This window comes from Thalassophryne amazonica, chromosome 11 (genome assembly GCF_902500255.1).
Source record: "Thalassophryne amazonica chromosome 11, fThaAma1.1, whole genome shotgun sequence".
NCBI classification, from domain to species: domain Eukaryota; kingdom Metazoa; phylum Chordata; class Actinopteri; order Batrachoidiformes; family Batrachoididae; genus Thalassophryne; species Thalassophryne amazonica.
The window spans coordinates 19,435,225-19,454,011 of NC_047113.1; the positions used below are offsets into that span (position 1 = coordinate 19,435,225).

An 18,787-nucleotide genomic window follows, 5' to 3' on the forward strand; every position below is an offset into this window, starting at 1 on the left:
TTAACATGCCACAATCGTGAGAAAACTAAAGACGGAGCAGCAGGCGACGATCACGCATGCACTTCTTTGATCATGTAGAGTTTACAGGTATGAGAATTATAGGGGAGGCGGGACCAAAGTAACATTTTACATTTATAGCCCCCTGAAACACTGCTGCCTGCATTTTGAAGGCCAAATTTTGTTAAGTAAAGCCATCCTTTTTGTTTTAAATCTTTGGTACAGCCTTACTTTAAAGCCAAAAGAAAGAGGCATCAGACCAAAACATGGAAGAGTGTAGAAATGTGTGTCACTGCACAGGAGCTAATTTATACACCACAGTTTACTATAGAACAGGGGTGCCCAACCATTTTTGAACTGAGATCTACTTTTAAAGTTGACAGTGTATCGAGATCTACCAAGCCATGTCGAATGTCACAGCGTAGCCACAATATATTGTGAACCAATATAATAATAACAATTTTCTGGCATGTTTTAACAATAATAATGCATCATTGAAGTAAATGTGCATGGTGGAAAAGAATAAGTACAAGTAGGCCTCGGACTGGCCTCAAGTTGGAAAAGTTATTCCCTACCTTAGTGGGACTTCTGGCACAGAGAGGAGGAAGCTGGTCTCTCATAGTCCAAACAGTAGGAGCTGAGAGCCGTAAGAAGGCACTCAGGCTGTCTCTGTCTGTATTAGATTCTAGATTTGGATATTCATGTCAGGTGTTGCTCTGGATTTGAGCTCAATGTCATTTTTTCAGTGTGAGGATCCAGGTTGAAGAATGATGCCACTTTGGACGATATACAGTCCACATCTATATTTTCCCCAAATGGAAAAAAGAAAACTGACAACAGGCTCTTTGGATGTCTGTCAAATTCTGGCAAGATGCTCTGCACATGATCATCATAACGTGCACTCTTAGGATCCACAGTCTTTGTCCTGGTGCTTAAGTTCTGTGTCCATGTGTGGAAAGCTCTGCAGGTCACACTGTTGCAACCTGCTTGATAGCACATGTAATTTGCTTTTAATCTTGCTTTCAAATCCAAAAGCTGTGCATATTCAGCATTGGTTTGAACGTTCCAGAAATTGACCTCTGCTGAGCCACCTAACGTCTGTGTGCAACAGATGGGTGTCTCCTCCAACTGCGAACAGAATAAATGCGTCCTCAGACTCCTGGCCCAAACAAAACACTGAAATCTTGTTCACCGCATTCATCACTCCTCATATTTATGGACCACTGTAGGCTGCAGCTATCGATTATTTTTGTAATCGAGTATCCTATCAATTATTCTGGCGATTAATCGAGTAATCGGATAAAAAGTACTTTTGCGTTTTTAAACAACATCAATAGTCCAGGGCTCTCCCAAAGCAATGGCACAATGTCCCTGTGCGAAAGTCTTGACATTCTGCTGAAATGGCGATGGGATGTGGCTTTCTGTTCTGTTTTTTTCCCCCCCAACTTGTAAAATGTAACCTTTTTTTTTTTTAAAGGTTGGTGGAATGGATCCCTACATGATTTTTTTTTTTACTCGCTGTTTCTCTGCGATTCAGCAGATGAATTTCAGCAGGAGGTTGAACATGCAAGCCTTGCAGTTATTTTTTTATTTTTTAAGTTACCATGTTTGTGAAGCATTGTGTGTTGCCCAGAAAAAGCAAAACACTCAGTGCGAGTCTGAACAGCAGCCGGCGTCGACTGTGGGTACCCAGCTGTTGGGTCAATAGTCACTCACGAGCAGACCGTATGTTTTTTAATAATAGACAAACACACTGCTTCACTTTAAATGCACAGTAAGTCTATTTCAAATGATCAATGTGGACCATCTTTCTCTTAAAAGGCCTTATTTACTGTGTCGCATTGAAAGCGGTAGCTTTAAGGGCTAAATTATTAGCTGTTACACAGCTTGAGCGCATGCTCTAGTCTTCTTCTGTTGTTTTTCTGGGGAATTACATCGGCACACATAGGCCTGGCATATGTACTACAACGTTTAAACGAAGCTTCGAGGCACAGAATTTGCCTCGATCATTTTTTGTAACTGAATTATTCGAGTAATCGTTTCAGCCCTAGACAATTGTGCTGCTCACCGACTTTTCAATTCCTTGACTTTTCGGGGGAGCAGAGGGATTTAGCCAGGTTAGCATTATAAGTGAGCATTGTATTTTTGAAGTTTAAAAAAAAAACAAAAAAAACCACAACAACAACAAAGAAGGCCCTTCATAAGCCCATAAAACAAAAGCTTCAGTGGGGTCAAAGCCTAAGCAGTCTACAAATTTCTGGCTTCTTAAGGTAATTTTCCACCACATTACGCTGAGAAAAAATCCTGCTGAGAACCCTGACGTCTTCGCAGCTGTTTGCTGCGACTGCTGTATACTTTGAAACCGGTCAAGGAAGTGTACAAAATAACCCGTGGATCATCGGATGGTCACTAACAGCCTAAATCTAAATTGTTATGATTTCGGTGCGACATGTCCATTAATCTTGTTTGTGTTTTAATATGTACAGAACTTTGAAATTTCTGACATGAAAGTGCTTTATAAATAAAAATTATTATTAATTACAAATAAAACATTGTCGGTGACCCACACTTACAATCTGTTCTGGGTGCTGTCTTGAGAATTGTCGCTCATAGTTATATCTCCATCATTATCTTCAAGCCGAAACCGTGGTCCAGGAACCCCAAAGCCTGAGTGACCTCCCCGCTGGCGGTCCCTGCGGGATCTGTCAAATGAGCGACCTTTGTGAGAGCCTTTGCCTTTGCGGCTGCGGAAATGTGGGGCGGTTCTGTCGTCATGTTCTGGGAGAAGGGACAGAAATTCAATCATAACACTGTGATATGTTTTATCAGCCAATTCAGTGGTTACATGAAACACCACACATCTTTTCAGTCACCTAATATTTGCCAGTAAACACCCCCTCCCCCACCAACACCCCCCCACCTGCTCCCCAAACACCCATATACACACACTGGGGTGTTTGACACTGATTAAATCCAACACAGACTGAATGCAGGTGAACACATTTAGCAGGTCTTCTGTGTGTGTTGTCCACTGACTACCAATTCACACAATACAGCTCATTAGTTATTGGTTAGTGGAGAGAAATGGAAAATACTCCAAGCTGGTAAATTTAAAGAAACATCAATGTAAACAACTGAACCAACAACTTGCCTTTTATTTCTTTCAGTTGATAATTTTCAGCAAAAGCTTTTTAAAAAAAATCCTCATTAAAATTAAAACTGCAAGTACAGTACTAATCACAGCAACTACATAAATATATAAATAAAATTTTAAAATGACCTATTTGGTGTTTTGCAATTACTCACAATGCAACATATCACTATGCGATGGTGCATATGCACAAAACTGCTGCAAGGATTGGTGCTGTTCTTTGAGTAATTTATTTCCTTGAATATTCAAGCAAAACTGACCTGAACAAATGTCACTGACAGTTTCAAGTTGCGTTGCTGACAGTCTCCTACGCTGTGGCAATATCTTTGGCAAATCTAATGATGATATAAACATGTTTGTCAAAGGTTCATATCAACTGATATTACCGGGCAATTAATTCATCTGTTGGGCTCTATCGTGTAGCATTGGTAATAGGGTTGGATATCGAGAACTGGTTCCTTTCGGGTATCGTTAAGAAATGATTCGATGCACCGACATCAATAACCTTTTTGCTTAACGATTCCCTTATCTGTCCTTCAGAGTGGCCGTTGTTTTTGGGGGTGTTTGTCAGGAAAATGATCATTTCTCTACATTGATTACAGACCCTGTAGCGGGTCTGTAATCAACTTTTCTGCAGCGTGGCTTTGCTTTGAACCTCGAACCAATCGAAGCAGTGATTCGCAGATCGAAGCAATGCTCTGATCCGGTGCTTCGTTGATTTGTTGTATCTTAATTTTCCACGCTAAAACCCCAAAGAGCATATGTCTGTGAGTAATATTTACCTTTTTTATGTTAAACCGACCTGTTATGGTCTTCTGAAAGTTGATAGATGTATTTTATAACTTAAAAACGGGACCGATGTTAATGCGTTAGCATGTCTATGGCGTTTTCAATGTTAAAGTTAACATTAAGCTGTTCGCATCTCCGCAGGTTGTGTGTGCATTTAATTTCTGTATAATGGCTCAGCGTTCGTTGTCGTAAACGAGTCAAATTGTATTTTTTTCATTTATTTTTATTCATATATTAATGATAATAGCAACAACTACAATAATAATAATAACAACTCATAATAAATATGCTAAAATACAATTTTAGAGAAAGGGACAAAAAGAACCTGATGAAACAAAACAACAGAAGAGGGAGAGGGAATGGAGCATGCTTCAGTCCTATGAAAAACAGTTTATTGTCTTTGTGGGTTGAGATAAGAAAGAAAGGACCAAAAGAAAATCACCAAGGCCAGGAGACATTGCTCTGGAGGAAAACAGTCAGGCAATTTGTCCTTCAGGCTTGATAAGCTTGCTGTGTTGTGGTTTGAGCAGTGAAAAACACATTTTACAGTTCCACTTGAACAACCAAATCCCAATTATGAATTAAGAATATTCCCCGGCCTCCGAAATCTTTAACTTCATCTGCAAGGCACGCATCTGCTCCAAGATGTCATCCAATTTGCGTCTGAGTCATCGCAGTCTGAGAGTGCAATGCCTTGCCCACCTCGTTAATCATGATGGACAAGCGAGGGGCTGTGGTTCTTGATGCCGCCATCTTGCCAATTTTCCAACAGATCAAAGCAGCACATAAGCCAGAAAGTGCCAGCCCTGCTACCATAAGACCAAATATGAATAAATCCTCGACGTCCTCAACAGAGAAAGGCGCCAAGCATGCAATACACCAAGACCCCCAGGAGTTGAGAACATAGCCTGCAGGATACGTTCCATCTGGGCAGGTAGGATCCCTGGTCCTGACCTTCTTGTAGAAAAGATGGTGTCAATAGCGTTCAGAGACCAGCTGATCAATTCCATGGTTAATCCTATAATAGTCCAATAGAACCAGAATCCAATATAATTTGAGGAATTCACAGTCTGGTGAAGGTTGAAGCAGAGAGCAGCGATAAGGGAGAGTGGAGGAGATGCTACCGCCCTCGTCGGAGTCCCAAGCTGAATCGCCAGTCAGAATAACTTTAAAGCGACACATCTTTCCAAACGTTGAAATACAGACAGCAAACTACAATAGACAGTTGTAAAAACAGCTTTTTAACCACCCAAAGTGAGACGTTCAAGGTTTGTTTTATCAATTACATTCATCTTGATGTGCAGCGGAGCCATTTTGCAAGACCACAGCTAAGGTCTATGGAGTTAAATTTGTCTCATTTGTACCTGAAACAAAATGCTTTTGACAAAAACTACATATATTGTTTATTTCTATTCATGTACAGATATCTAGGATCCAGTGACCATGTATAGATTTTATAATTTTTATTTATGTAGAGATCTAGGATCCAGTGACCAATTTCATATTTATTTACTTTAGACATAGAAAATCTGTAAAGCCTATTTTTAGTACACAGAAAATTCCTAGGCGGTATTGATAAGGGATCGATAAAGAATCAGATCGATATCATAAATCTTATTGATAACCCATCCCCAGTAATAGATAGCCCAAACTATACCTTTTTGGAATCTTTATGACCAAAGAGATAATATGGGTATAGTTTTCAATAAGACTGGAGCATTTTTAAATTTGACCCGTCTAATTTTAATTGACCCAGACCTGACTGCCTACTGAAAATTCAGTGGCCAGTCAGTTTTTTCAAAAGAGTAATGTCTAAGGAGTCTAATGTCTAAGAAGTCACCCCACTGCAAACTCACCCCAGGTGAAGTCACCCCCGTCCAGGTCATCCCACTTTTTTCAGTGAAGTCACCCCACTACAGCTATCCATGCTGTAGTTTAAAGTTAGGGACCTGACAGTGTGATGTATAAAACTGCGCAGTGCTCCCTGCTTCTCCCATCACTGGGCTTTTTACCTGACAATTACATCCCCCGAACAGTGTATTATGCCGCTGATGTGTACAAATAATTTTGTTACATGAAAATATTAGAACTGAAATATTGTGTTACTAGAGTGGGATTACTTCACCTGGAGTGGGATGGCTTTATCTGGGGTGAATTTGCAGTGGGGTAACTTCACTATGAACCATTTAATTATTAATTAATAACTGTATTATTATAACTAAATTTCATATTCATAAATGCTGTTATTCTAAGTCTCCCCATTATGTGGGTCTTAAAAATATTACGTCTCTTGTCTATACAAGTACGAGAAAAATTAAAAACACTCAGCCCCAGAAAATATGTACAATCACAGAAGACCATAATTTATGGGTTGCCATGGATTTTACAATGAGCGCCCTCTGGTGGCCATGTTTGGCTGATGAAAACATCGGTGAATTCAATTCTCAAGGTCGGCCATCCGGGCATTTAACCTCGAGGGGCGGGTTTTCTCGGTGAAAACATCGCCAAGCTCAATACAAATACATGTAATTTGGTCACATTTCAAAGGGGTCAGACTCGCCAATTCACCCTATTGAAGTTTCAAATCCTGCAAAATCTTGCAAAACTTTGAAGAACATCTGAGTTTGAAGAGTTACTGAGATCTCGCAGCGAGACCTCAGTAATATTGAGAACTGCACTGAGATGCTCTGAACAGGCTGCACTTTAACCACTGCATACGGACAAAATCATTAACATTGCAACATAAAACAATTTTTATGTTGTGCCTGTAAGTCTCGTGAATACATTATCTGAGTGATGGGATGAACAACACTGGTGCGTCGACACTGTGCCGAGCACACAAGAGTGAAACCCCGTATCGGTGCGCGTATCGCTTTAAGAAGAAAAATCACGTGACCGATACAGGAACTGTGTCGTTCGGCTGCGCCGCGCCAAATTGTGTTTATAAGGAAACAAACTGTATCGACATGTTGCGGATTTGTTGGATGGAGTTTTGCTAGTGGATTTTTGCTCGCCCTCACCTTGTTCCACTGACTTCATGGCACATTCAAAGACGTTTCCCCAGTCTGGAATAATTTTGATCTTTTGACGCCAAATAAGATAAATCTTTTTCTCCTTAAGCATTGTTTACTGTTATTTTTCCAATTAGATATGTTTGTAGTCCTTTACAATACTGGAAGAATAACCAGAAAACATATACGAGGTCTATTAGATAAGAAACCGACACTTTAAATTTTTTTTTTAACTATATGGCTTTGAATGACGTGCGATTACACCAATCATGCTTGAACCCTCGTGCGCATGCGTGAGTTTTTTCACGCGTGTCGGTGACGTCATTTCCCTGTGGGCAGGCCTTGAGTGAGATGTGGTTCAGCCCTCTCGGCTGAATTCCTTTGTTTCACACGCTGCTTGAGACGGCGCGCGTTGCTTTATCAAAATTTTTTCTGGACCTGTGAGGAATATCCGAGTGGACACTATTCGAGAAATTTAGCTGGTTTTCGGTGAAAAGTTTAACGGCTGATGAGAGATTATGGGGTGTTTCTGTCGCTGTAAGGACTTCCCACAGAGCGGGACGTCGCACAGCGCTTCACATCAATGTCAATGAATGGAATGAATGAATGGAACCACACTGCCATCTAGTGGATATCCAGTGTGCGTGTGTATTTGTGAATCAGTCGGCATTTGTTTGTGGATCTGTGTTCGCGAAAAGAATGTCTCAAAATGACATCGCAGAGGAAAGCGACGAATGCGTGTAATTGGTGATCCACAAATGCTGAAACTCAATTCACAAATACAATTTCCAGTTTTACAAATGTAATTTTTTTTCCCAAATTAAGTTTTATATTTGTAAATACAACATCATTTGCAAAGACCAATTTACAAGTTCCAAATATGAAATTTCCATTTGTGGATATCTGAACACATTTGCAAATCAATGATTATTTGTAGATCACCCTGTGTGCATTTACAAATATTAATGAGACAATTTTAACTCCATATAATAGCAGCCAGAAAAAATAATTGCGTAAAAAATAAAAAATATAAACATTTCAAACAAGCAACGTATACTACCTCCCACTGACACGAACCCAGTGCTTGTGACCTCTCTCTTCCTTGAAAACTCTCCATGGTCTACAGAAAAAAAACACGTTGCAGTGAAGATATTAACACTTTCCAACAGCGTGTCTTACCGTTGTAGTAATGCCCGCCGTCCGCCATATTCCACCAAAGTCAGCGATGAACACACACACAAATATCCGCCGAGGATCCGCGTTTCTTCGGACACGATACACGGATATTAAGACAGCAAAAACAACATATGCACTATTTACAGCGCGATCACAGCCAGAATGTTGTACGGTAGGTGGCTAACAGCTTAGCATTAGCTTCCTCTACGCACAGAGAAGACTTCTTCTTCTTCTTCTGAATTTAATGTCGGGTTAAAAAGCAACTCGGTGCATTACCGCCACCAACTGTTTGAGAGCATTAATGGACTCTGCCGTAAGCTGTATTACCTGGCAAAAATTATGGAATCACTGGCCTCGGAGGATGTTCATTCAGTTGTTTAATTTTGTAGAAAAAAAAAGCAGATCACAGACATGACACAAAACTAAAGTCATTTCAAATGGCAACTTTCTGGCTTTAAGAAACACTATAAGAAATCAGGAAAAATAATTGTGGCAGTCATTAACGGTTACTTTTTTAGACCAAGCAGAGGGAAAAAAAATATGGACACACTCAATTCTGAGGAATAAATTATGGAATCACCCTGTAAATTTTCATCCCCAAAACTAACACCTGCATCAAATCAGATCTGCTCGTTAGTCTGCATCTAAAAAGGAGTGATCACACCTTGGAGAGCTGTTGCACCAAGTGGACTGACATGAATCATGGCTCCAACACGAGAGATGTCAATTGAAACAAAGGAGAGGATTATCAAACTCTTAAAAGAGGGTAAATCATCACGCAATGTTGCAAAAGATGTTGGTTGTTCACAGTCAGCTGTGTCTAAACTCTGGACCAAATACAAACAACATGGGAAGGTTGTTAAAGGCAAACATACTGGTAGACCAAGGAAGACATCAAAGCGTCAACACAGAAAACTTAAAACAATGAGGAACGAATGGGAGGAAACTGGAGTCACGTCTGTGACCGAACTGTAAGAAACCGCCTAAAGGAAATTGGATTTACATACAGAAAAGCTAAACGAAAGCCATCATTAACACCTAAACAGAAAAAAACAAGGTTACAATGGGCTAAGGAAAAGCAATCGTGGACTGTGGATGACTGGATGAAAGTCATATTCAGTGATGAATCTCGAATCTGCATTGGGCAAGGTGATGATGCTGGAACTTTTGTTTGGTGCTGTTCCAATAAGATTTATAAAGATGACTGCCTGAAGAGAACATGTAAACTTCCATAGTCATTGAAGATATGGGGCTGCATGTCAGGTAAAGACACTGGGGAGATGGCTGTCATTACATCATCAATAAATGCACAAGTTTACGTTGATATTTTGGACACTTTTATTATCCCATCAATTGAAAGGATGTTTGGGGATGATGAAATCATTTTTCAAGATGATAATGCATCTTGCCATAGAGCAAAAACTGTGAAAACATTCCTTGCAAAAAGACACAGAGGGTCAATGTCATGCCCTGCAAATAGTCCGGATCTTAATCTAATTGAAAATCTTTGGTGGAAGTTGAAGAAATGGTCCATGACAAGGCTCCAACCTGCAAAGCTGATCTGGCAACAGCAATCAGAGAAAGTTGGAACCAGATTGATGAAGAGTACTGTTTGTCACTCATTAAGTACATGCCTCAGAGACTGCAAGCTGTTATAAAAGCCAGAGGTGGTGCAACAAAATACTAGTGATGTGTTGGAGCATTCTTTTGTTTTTCATGATTCCATAATTTTTTCCTCAGAATTGAGTGATTCCATATTTTTTTCTCTCTGCTTGGTCTAAAGAAGTAACCGTTACTGACTGCCACAATTTTTTTTCTTGATTTCTTATAGTGTTTCTTAAAGCCGGAAAGTTGCCATTTGAAATGACTTTAGTTTTGTGACGTCTGTGATCTGCTTTTTTCTACAAAATTAAACAACTGAATGAACATCCTCCGAGGCCGGTGATTCCATAATTTTTGCCAGGGGTTGTATACGTAATCATGTGATTACTTCCTCTTCCCTACAACTCCATCTCCCCTGTCTCCTTGATACAACCTGTTCCTGAATTTTATGTAAAAACTGACTTTGATTCCCCGCCCCATTGCTTTTGCCATGCTTTCTTAATTTCCGTCTTGACGATTGTTTTGACTTCGGATTTACTAAGTGGAATGTTGATCTGTATTTCTGATTTCAGAGCTGCTTTTGCCAGCTGATTTACTACTTCATTACCCTCAATTCCAGAATGAGATGGAACCCACATTAAACATACTGAAATATTCTGCTGTTGTAGTTGAAATAAGCTTTGAAGAATCTCAGTGATCTAGGGCCTCGTGTACAAAGGTTGTTCTGCTGGCGACAAGTAGAGGTGATGGGAAACTGTTAAATCATTCTAAAGTCAGTTTTAAGCAGAAATGAGGCCGTCTTAAGCAGAAACTCAGTGACATTCATAATCCATATGACCGCTTTGGGTGAAGAGACTCCATCTCATACGAGCTGCTGAGCTCCAAAACGACACGTGCAGTGGAGGCAGGGTGGAGCATTTTTTGGGGGGGACCATTCGGTCTGCATCATCCATTAAATTTTTCAGGCTATAGTGAGTGCCAGTCTGCACCTTACTTTCAAATTTGAGAGTGACTGGGGCATGTTTGATTAAGATATAATGGAAAATATATATTAAATGGAGTTTTCAATTTTAAATTTAAATCTGTAATCTGGATCAGACTGGGGTCACCACAGCAGATAAACCGTTTCCATCTCTGTCACATTAACAACCTGCGTGCCCTCCTGCAGCACATCTCACTGGTGGCTCCATCCTCAGCATTCTTCTATCTACACCGAACCCTCTGCACATCTCCAAACCATCTCAATCTTGCCTACACTAAAATATAACGCTCATCCTCACAGGATGATGCAGATGAATGAATGAGGAAGTGAATCATCTGCGTTAGAGAGGAGATAGAGAAATTCAGGGTTTACTGAAGAAAACCTGCTCCAACCAAGTTAGGTTCACAAAATGAGTTACCATAGTAACTAACTGAGCTTAATTTAGCTTCCTTTCTGGGCTTAAGTTACCCCTCTTTCTCTGATTTGATTAACCCGGCTCCCTTTCTGAAAACGAAAACTCGTTTCCCTCATTTTTCGCTTAACAAATTGAGTTTTCACCAATCCTGAAGTAGCCCCCTGTTCTCCGGTTTATGGCGGATCATCGGGTCTCTAAACGACGCAAACTTACCGACATTCATCACACGTGTTACCAGCAGGTTGGGATATTTTCTCCTACAGAAAGGTACATTCTCCATTCTGGAACCCGCACGTCAGCATCAGCCTTCAGAAATACGTTTGAAAAATCATACCAGAACAAAAATGTCAGTTTATCAGTTTTCCCTAGTGTCACAACGTTTTCACAACTTCGGAGCACTCAGTTTAGCTAGCTAGCCTTTGCTAATTAGCTAATCATTTGACCAAATTAACATAAAAATATGCAAAATAATTCAGTTTAATAGTTTACCGTACTGATATTATTAAGTGCTGGTGAGATATAAAAAAAAATTCTCTGGAAATTGTTGCTTAAACTGTTGACGGTCACGGAGTCTTCACCCGCTAATTTCACCGGGGAACCAACACAATGATTGAAATTCGATATTCAGACATGCAGCCAAGGGCAAATTTAGGGACCGTCGAAAAACTACGTGACTACAAAAAAGTGTAAATCTAACAATCAGCGAGTATTTTTCTTTAATGTGTTTTGGTAACTGTATTTTATTCACTGCCCAATAAATAAGCATGTGCTGTGTTTAAAATGTAAAAACAAAGTTGAAAACCCCCACCATTTGATAAAAACAAATTCTTATTGGAATATAGAAATATTAAGCTTGGCCCAGAAAATGTTTTGGAGATCATTTTAATTTTAATTTTACAAAAGCTTTTCCAGTTTTCATGACAGAGGTCTGGCAGGTAAAGTCGAGGTTCTGTTCATATTTCAGACCCTTTGCAAAGCAGACAAATGTGCAACCTGGCCTAACTTTTATTGTCTTGTTTTGTTTTTTTGTTGTTGTTGTTTTTTCCAATAGGTTTTCCAGTTTTCATCAGAACGCCCATGCAATATATTCATTATCGGTGGCAATATGCTTATATTTCACCATCAAAACAGAGCCAGGGAACAAGCTTATTATGGTGAAATTAGCAGGCTGTGGCCATAATTTCATGTTTTTCCTCAATAGCTTTTTCAAATGTCAACCTATTTCTGGGGAAATTGCTTCATTTTAATCTGGGGCCATATCCTCACCTTGCACGAGCTTTCTTTTTGGGGAAAAATCCCAACATCAGGGTTAAATAAGGTGCCAGAGGCCCAAATTTCAGGTTTTTCCTCAATAGCTTTTTCAAATGTCAACCTGTTTCAGGGGAAATTGCTTTAATTCAATCTGGGGCCATATCCTCACCTTGCACAAGCTTTCTTTTTGGGGGGAAATCCCAGCTTTATGGGTAAATAAGGAGCCAGAGGCCCAAATTTCAGTTTTTTTTTCTCAATAGCTTTTTCAAATGTCAACCTATTTCTGGAGAAATTGCTTTAATTTAATCTTTGGACATATCCTCACCTTGCACGAGCTTTGTTTTTGTGGAAACCAAAAAACAAAGCATGACAATTTTCATTGAATTGTATTCTTCCTACTTTGTTTTATTGTACTGTACATAATTACACGTCATTCTGCTTCTCAAATTAGTGACCTGTTTGCAGAGAAAATTTTTCAGGGAGAAGGAGAGAGAAGAGCTTTTATTGTCATTTTGTCATTGGAACAAATCTTGACACCTTACAGACTGCAGTGGACAAGTTAAGGCTGGACATGACCACTTCCCTTGTCAGAGAATCTGGTGTGCTTCCTGTTTTGCTCAGCATTGTCAATCATACATGTTACCTAAGAAATATTAAACCATTTAATGAGTACTCTGCAATGCAAACTGTATTAATCTGAACATACCACAACAGTGTGTGTTGAATACGAGGTCTGTTAGAAAAGTATCCGACCTTTTTTATTTTATGCAAAAAATATATGGATTTGATTCATATGTTTTTACGTCAGCCAAGCTTGAACCTTCGTGTGCATGTGTGAGTTTTTTCACGCCTGTCGGTCGGTTGCGTCATTCGCCTGTGGGCAGGCTTTGAGTGAGCACTGGTCCACCCCTCTCGTTGTTTTTTTCATTGCGAGGAAATGGCGGAATGTTTGGGCTTTGTTCCATCAGAATTCTTTCAGAAACTGTTAGACAGGCAGCTGGAAACCATTCGGAAAATTCGGATGGCTTTCGGTGAAAATTTTATGGGCTTCACAGAGATTAAGGAGTGTTACTACCGCTTTAAGGACGGCCCACAATGGCGCACGGCGCGCCGCGCTCCGAGCCACGATTGACAGGCTGAAACAACCATTTCATTTCAAAACGGATGGCTGTATGGATCCGGGACCGTCGTGTGCAATTTCTCTGGTTATCACAAGAGCTGGACATCAGCCATTTTCCAGCAGATTTCACTTTTAACAAGAGATTTTGTCATGGAAAGCCACAATTTCTCTTATACTCACTCGACTGGTAAGCCACTGAAAGCTGAGATAGGCATGTCCCAACGTGTCCTCTGACACTCCAAAACGGAGGTGTTCTTTGTCTTGCTCCATCAGCGGCTCCGTCATGACACGCAAAGCCTCCGCGCAGCTTTCCATGACAAAATCTCTTGTTAAAAGTGAAATCTGCCGGAAAATGGCTGATGTCCAGCTCTTGTGATAACCAGAGAAATTGCACACGATGGTCCCGGATCCACACAATCATCCGTTTAGAAATGATCTGGTGGTTTCTGCCTGTCGAGCGCGGCTCGGAGCGCGGCGCGCCCTCAGCCGCTGTGGGCCGTCCTTAAAACGGTAATAACACTCCTTAATCTCTGTGAAGCCCATAAAATTTTCACCGAAAGCCATCTGAATTTTCCGAATGGTTTCCAGCTGCCTGTCTCTAACAGTTTCTGAAAAAATTCTGAATGGAACAAAGCCCAAATCATTCCGCCATTTCCTCGCAATGAAAAACGATGAGAGGGGTGGACCAGTGCTCACTCAAAGCCTGCCCACAGGTGAATGACGCAACCGACAGGCGTGAAAAAACTCACGCATGCGCACGAAGGTTCAAGCTTGGCTGATGTAAAAACATATGAATCAAATCCATATATTTTTTGCATATAATAAAAAGGTCGGATACTTTTCTAACAGACGTCGTATATCGATAGTAACAGAAGATCAGAGCAGTCTGTTTTTTTTTTTATTTTGGGATGGAGGATCACGATGAAGCACAATGAGTAGTTCTTCACATTAGGTATATGCAAAATGAGGTTCACAACCTCAAAGAAAAACATCTTTGAACCCTGGTCAAATTTTTTTTGATATAGATTTTTCATCCAAAGCCTCCCACAGTGCGCTGTCCTCTACAGGACTCTCATTTACAATTAGAGGCACTAGATAATTGAGACTGCTGCTGAAAAGGTTATCATTTATAAAATAAAATTAAGTTGAGGTAAACAGACTCTAATGTGTAGACAATTGTCTAATAAATTGTAACTCAGCTTTGTTTTTCCTAAAAAAGAAGTAAATATATTGTCCTGGGGCAGCACAGTGGTATAGTGGTTAGCACTGTTGCCTCACAGCGAGAAGGTCATGGGTTCACTTCCCACCTGTGGCCTTTCTATGTGGAGTTCATGTTCTCCCCGTGTTTGCGTGGGTTTCTTCCGGTTGCTCCGGTTTCCTCCCACATCCAAGGACATGCAGGTTAGGTGGATTGGGATCTTTAAATTGTCCGTATGTGTGCAAGTGGGTGTGATTGTGTTTGTCTGTTTGTGTCCCTGTGACAGACTGGCATCCTGTCCTGAGTGCACCCCGCCTCGCGCTGTATGACTGTTGGGATAGGCTCCAGCCCCCCGCGACCCTTAAGTGGACTAAGCAGTTGAGGATGACTATGTGTGATAAATTGGTGAAGAACAAAATGTCTATAGACTCAGTGATTTCATATAATAGATGTATAAAGTAACACTCCATGTTCTTGTTTACCCAGACTGTCTGTGACATGTCGGAGGTGCTACCACCACACCTGTGTGCAGAAACCTCCAGTGGATGAGGAATATCTGTGCCCTGGGTGCCAATGATGGTGACCCTTGTCAACACATCTAATAGGGAATGTTTTTTCCTGAATCTGTTTGTGTGGTCTACTAGATTTGGAAACACTTCATCGATTAGTTACTGATTGTTAGTTTGTCATTTGTTGATTAAAGCATCTATTGTAACATTGTTTTATTGGGTTTATTGCAACTACAATAGTTCTTGTTTATTTTTTTCATATAATGGATTAAATATTGATTTTAATATTGTATTTCTTATCATGTTTGTAGTGGTGTTATAATTACGACAGTTTATTTATAAATTCTTTTATATTATTCCTTAAATATGTTAAAATCCTCTCACCCTTGTTATTCAATATGAACAATTTGAGTATTTGTGTTACCAGAGTGCCAGCTGGCTGTTGCTGTAGAGGTGTAATTCTAAATAACTTGATGTAGGGTGTTTTTGCTCCTTGTGTGAAGGGCGTTCAAAGGCTAGTGGATATTTGTTCTGAGTATGCTGTTGCTAATGATATTTTGTACAAGTCTCAACATATGCTGTTGTTTGACAGCTTTTTTTATGAGGATATGGCCCCAGATTAAATTAAAGCAATTTCCCCAGAAATAGGTTGACATTTGAAAAAGCTATTTTGAAAAAACCTGAAATTTGGGCCTCTGGCTCCTTATTTAACCCTGATGTTGGGAGTTTTCCCCAAAAAGAAAGCTCGTGCAAGGTGAGGATATGGCCCCAGATTGAATTAAAGCAATTTCCCCTGAAATAGGTTGACATTTGGAAAATCTATTGAGAAAAAACCTGAAATTTGGGCCTCTGGCGCCTTATTTAACCCTGATGTTGAGATTTTTCCCCAAAAAGAAAGCTCGTACAAGGTGAGAACATGTCCCTAGATTAAATTAAAGCAATTTCCCCAGAAATAGGTTGACATTTGAAAAAGCTATTGAGAAAAAACATGAAATTTGGGGCCTCTGGTGCCCTATTTAACCCCGATGTTGGGATTTTTTAACAAAAAAAAAGTTAGTGCAAGGTCGAGGATATGGCCCAAGATTAAAATAAAGCAAGTTTCCTTGTGCTTGGATGAAAATTGTAAAAACTATTGAGAAGTAACTGAAAAAGTTAGGTCCAGGATCCATATTTGCCCTTGATTCTTGAAATCTTCCAATGAATAAAGGTTCTGAAAGGTGGCCACTTTGAAGTGGATGACATTAAAGTTGATCAGGTTCTATGATGTAAATGGAAGTTCAGCCCAGGTTACATATTTGCCCATCATGTCAAGATTTTTTACAAAAAAAAGGTCCTGGACAAATCCGATAATAAACCTGGCCCCAGGACTAAAAAAAAAAAATAATAATAATAATAATAATTCATACATACATACATACAAATGCCCATTTTATGACATGAATAGAATTTCAAAACTTTATCATTGAGATATCTGACCTAAATTAAGCAAGCGTGACATATAAGATCAGACACACTGAAGAACTTGCATTTAATTTGAATATACATGGGAATACATTTCTCATTTGGAAACGTAGGGGAATATATCAATATCAAGAAAATATATTTTGTCAAGCATTCCAAAGAGCATTTTTTTTTTTTTTTTTTTTTGTACACGTGCTCTTTTCTAGGTAAGTGAATGACATTGTTTAGTTGTTATGTTAATGCAAGAGATGAGACGTTGTCAAGATTCCACGTTTTTTTTTAGTTGACACGTAATTGTTCGATGGTCCCTAAATCAGCGACCGCTTGTGTTCGCAATTGTTGTTTTTTTCTGTGCGTCTCCCGATTATTTTTCCCTGTGCACTTCGAAACAACAGCGAAAGTATCTAAAGTAAGAGCTGTGAAACAAGTTTACTTCTCAAACTAACCTAACCGCGGTCACAAAGACGCCGCCTGGTGGATGAATCATTTCAAAAACATCCCATTCAAAAAATACATAATAAACTTTTAGGTAAAATAAATAAAAAATATTGACACAATTTCTGTTATTTTGTTAATATTCTGATTTAAGAAAATAATTTGCCTGTTAGTGTTTAGTAGCTTGTGTTTATACCATTTTTTTAATGAATGACCACTTTCGTGCTCTAATGTCACATTTGATCTTTAAATCTGATATTTTTCTGTTTCTTTTATCCTTTACAATAATATTACAATTTATTATTGAATGTTTACAGTTTGTCACTCTACTATATTTTGTTTGTTCATATACTTTTATTTTTATTATATAGTGCAAAATCTTATTTCATCAAAATGTTGACATTTACCATTTAAAATGCATTCTTGACTCACAGCAAGAAGGTTTGTGGTTCATATCCACCAATGCTCAGTTTGCATGCTTTTCCCATGTCTGCATGGGTGTCACCTGGGTGCTCTGGTTTTCTCCTGTCACCAAAACATGCTGTCATTAGACGTGTGAATAAAACATATGAATGTGAAATGTATGAGGAGGACACTGCTGTAAATAGACTCTGTGTCCATTCTGTGTGTCTGTATCCTGGGGCTAGCCAGGATATCCAAAATAAAGATGTTTAATTATCATTATTATTTGATTAACAATTATTTTCTGGTGAAATATGATTAGGATTTCATGTAAACCATCCTGAAATTAACACAATTTAATGTCAGTGTACATAGCCACTCCCCTAGTATGCTAAATCTTCCCTGAAATGGCAGTTTTTAGAGCTAGATGAAATATGTAACAGAAGTACATATCTTGACCCCTGCTTGTTCTGTCAGACATGCCTGCTGAACTGGTTTATATCCCATGCAAACATCCTGATTCAAGAAAAAACTCAGTTTGAATGTCACTGCTGAGATAAGTGATGTCTTCACAAGTTCAACTCTTTTGTATGGGGGTCATTCCATGTCAATTCAACAAATATTTGAGGGGCCTCACGCACTTTGTCTCAGATTTTCTTTAAATTTTAATCAAATATTCCCACACTATTCAGAACAACAAATCTGACGTTTGTGGACTGTAGCTTGTGCTTGCTCACAGGGGGTCGTTTTGACCGTTGGGGTTTTACATCATTATTGTATGGCCTTGCCTTACAATATAAAGCGCCTTGGGGCAACTGTTTGTTGTGATTTGGCGCTATATAAAAAAAAAAATTGATTGATTGATTGATTGTCTGAGAAGTTGCTGAGAGACTGGCGCTGTGTTTGATCAAAATTTTTTCAAAAGCTGTGAGGCACATCCGAGTGGACATCATTCGAGAAATTCAGCTGGTTTTCGGTGTAAATTTTAATGGCTGATGAGAGATTTTGGATTGTTTCTATCGCTGTAAGGACTTCCGATGGAGCAGGGCGTCGCGCAGCGCTCCGAGGCGATGTCGTCATCCTGTTTCAAGCTGAAAACCTCCAAATTTAAGCCTCTGTTGACCCAGGACGTCGTGAGAGAACAGAGAAGATTCAGAAGAGCTCGGAATCAGCAGTTTATCCGGACATTCCACTGTTAAAGATTTTTTTTAATGAAAGATGTGCGGACGGATTGGCGCGTCGGCTCGCAGTGCCCGCCACAGGAAAAACACCTCCGTGTTGATAACCA

General features: G+C 39.5%; 1 protein-coding gene across 1 annotated transcript in view; it reads right to left on the reverse strand.

Annotated features, from left to right (window-relative positions):
* The window catches only part of zgc:153681 (uncharacterized protein LOC751719 homolog), a 78,661-nt gene extending 70,291 nt beyond the window's left edge, over nt 1-8,370 (reverse strand). Inside the window, exons 1-2 of the mRNA XM_034181129.1 lie at nt 8,128-8,370; nt 2,571-2,775 (exon numbers count right to left, since the gene is read on the reverse strand). Coding sequence (XP_034037020.1) covers nt 2,571-2,775; nt 8,128-8,155 — 233 coding nt within the window. The 5' untranslated portion in view covers nt 8,156-8,370. The remainder of the gene's footprint in view (nt 1-2,570; nt 2,776-8,127) is intronic.
* Nucleotides 8,371-18,787: the final 10,417 nt, after the last annotated feature.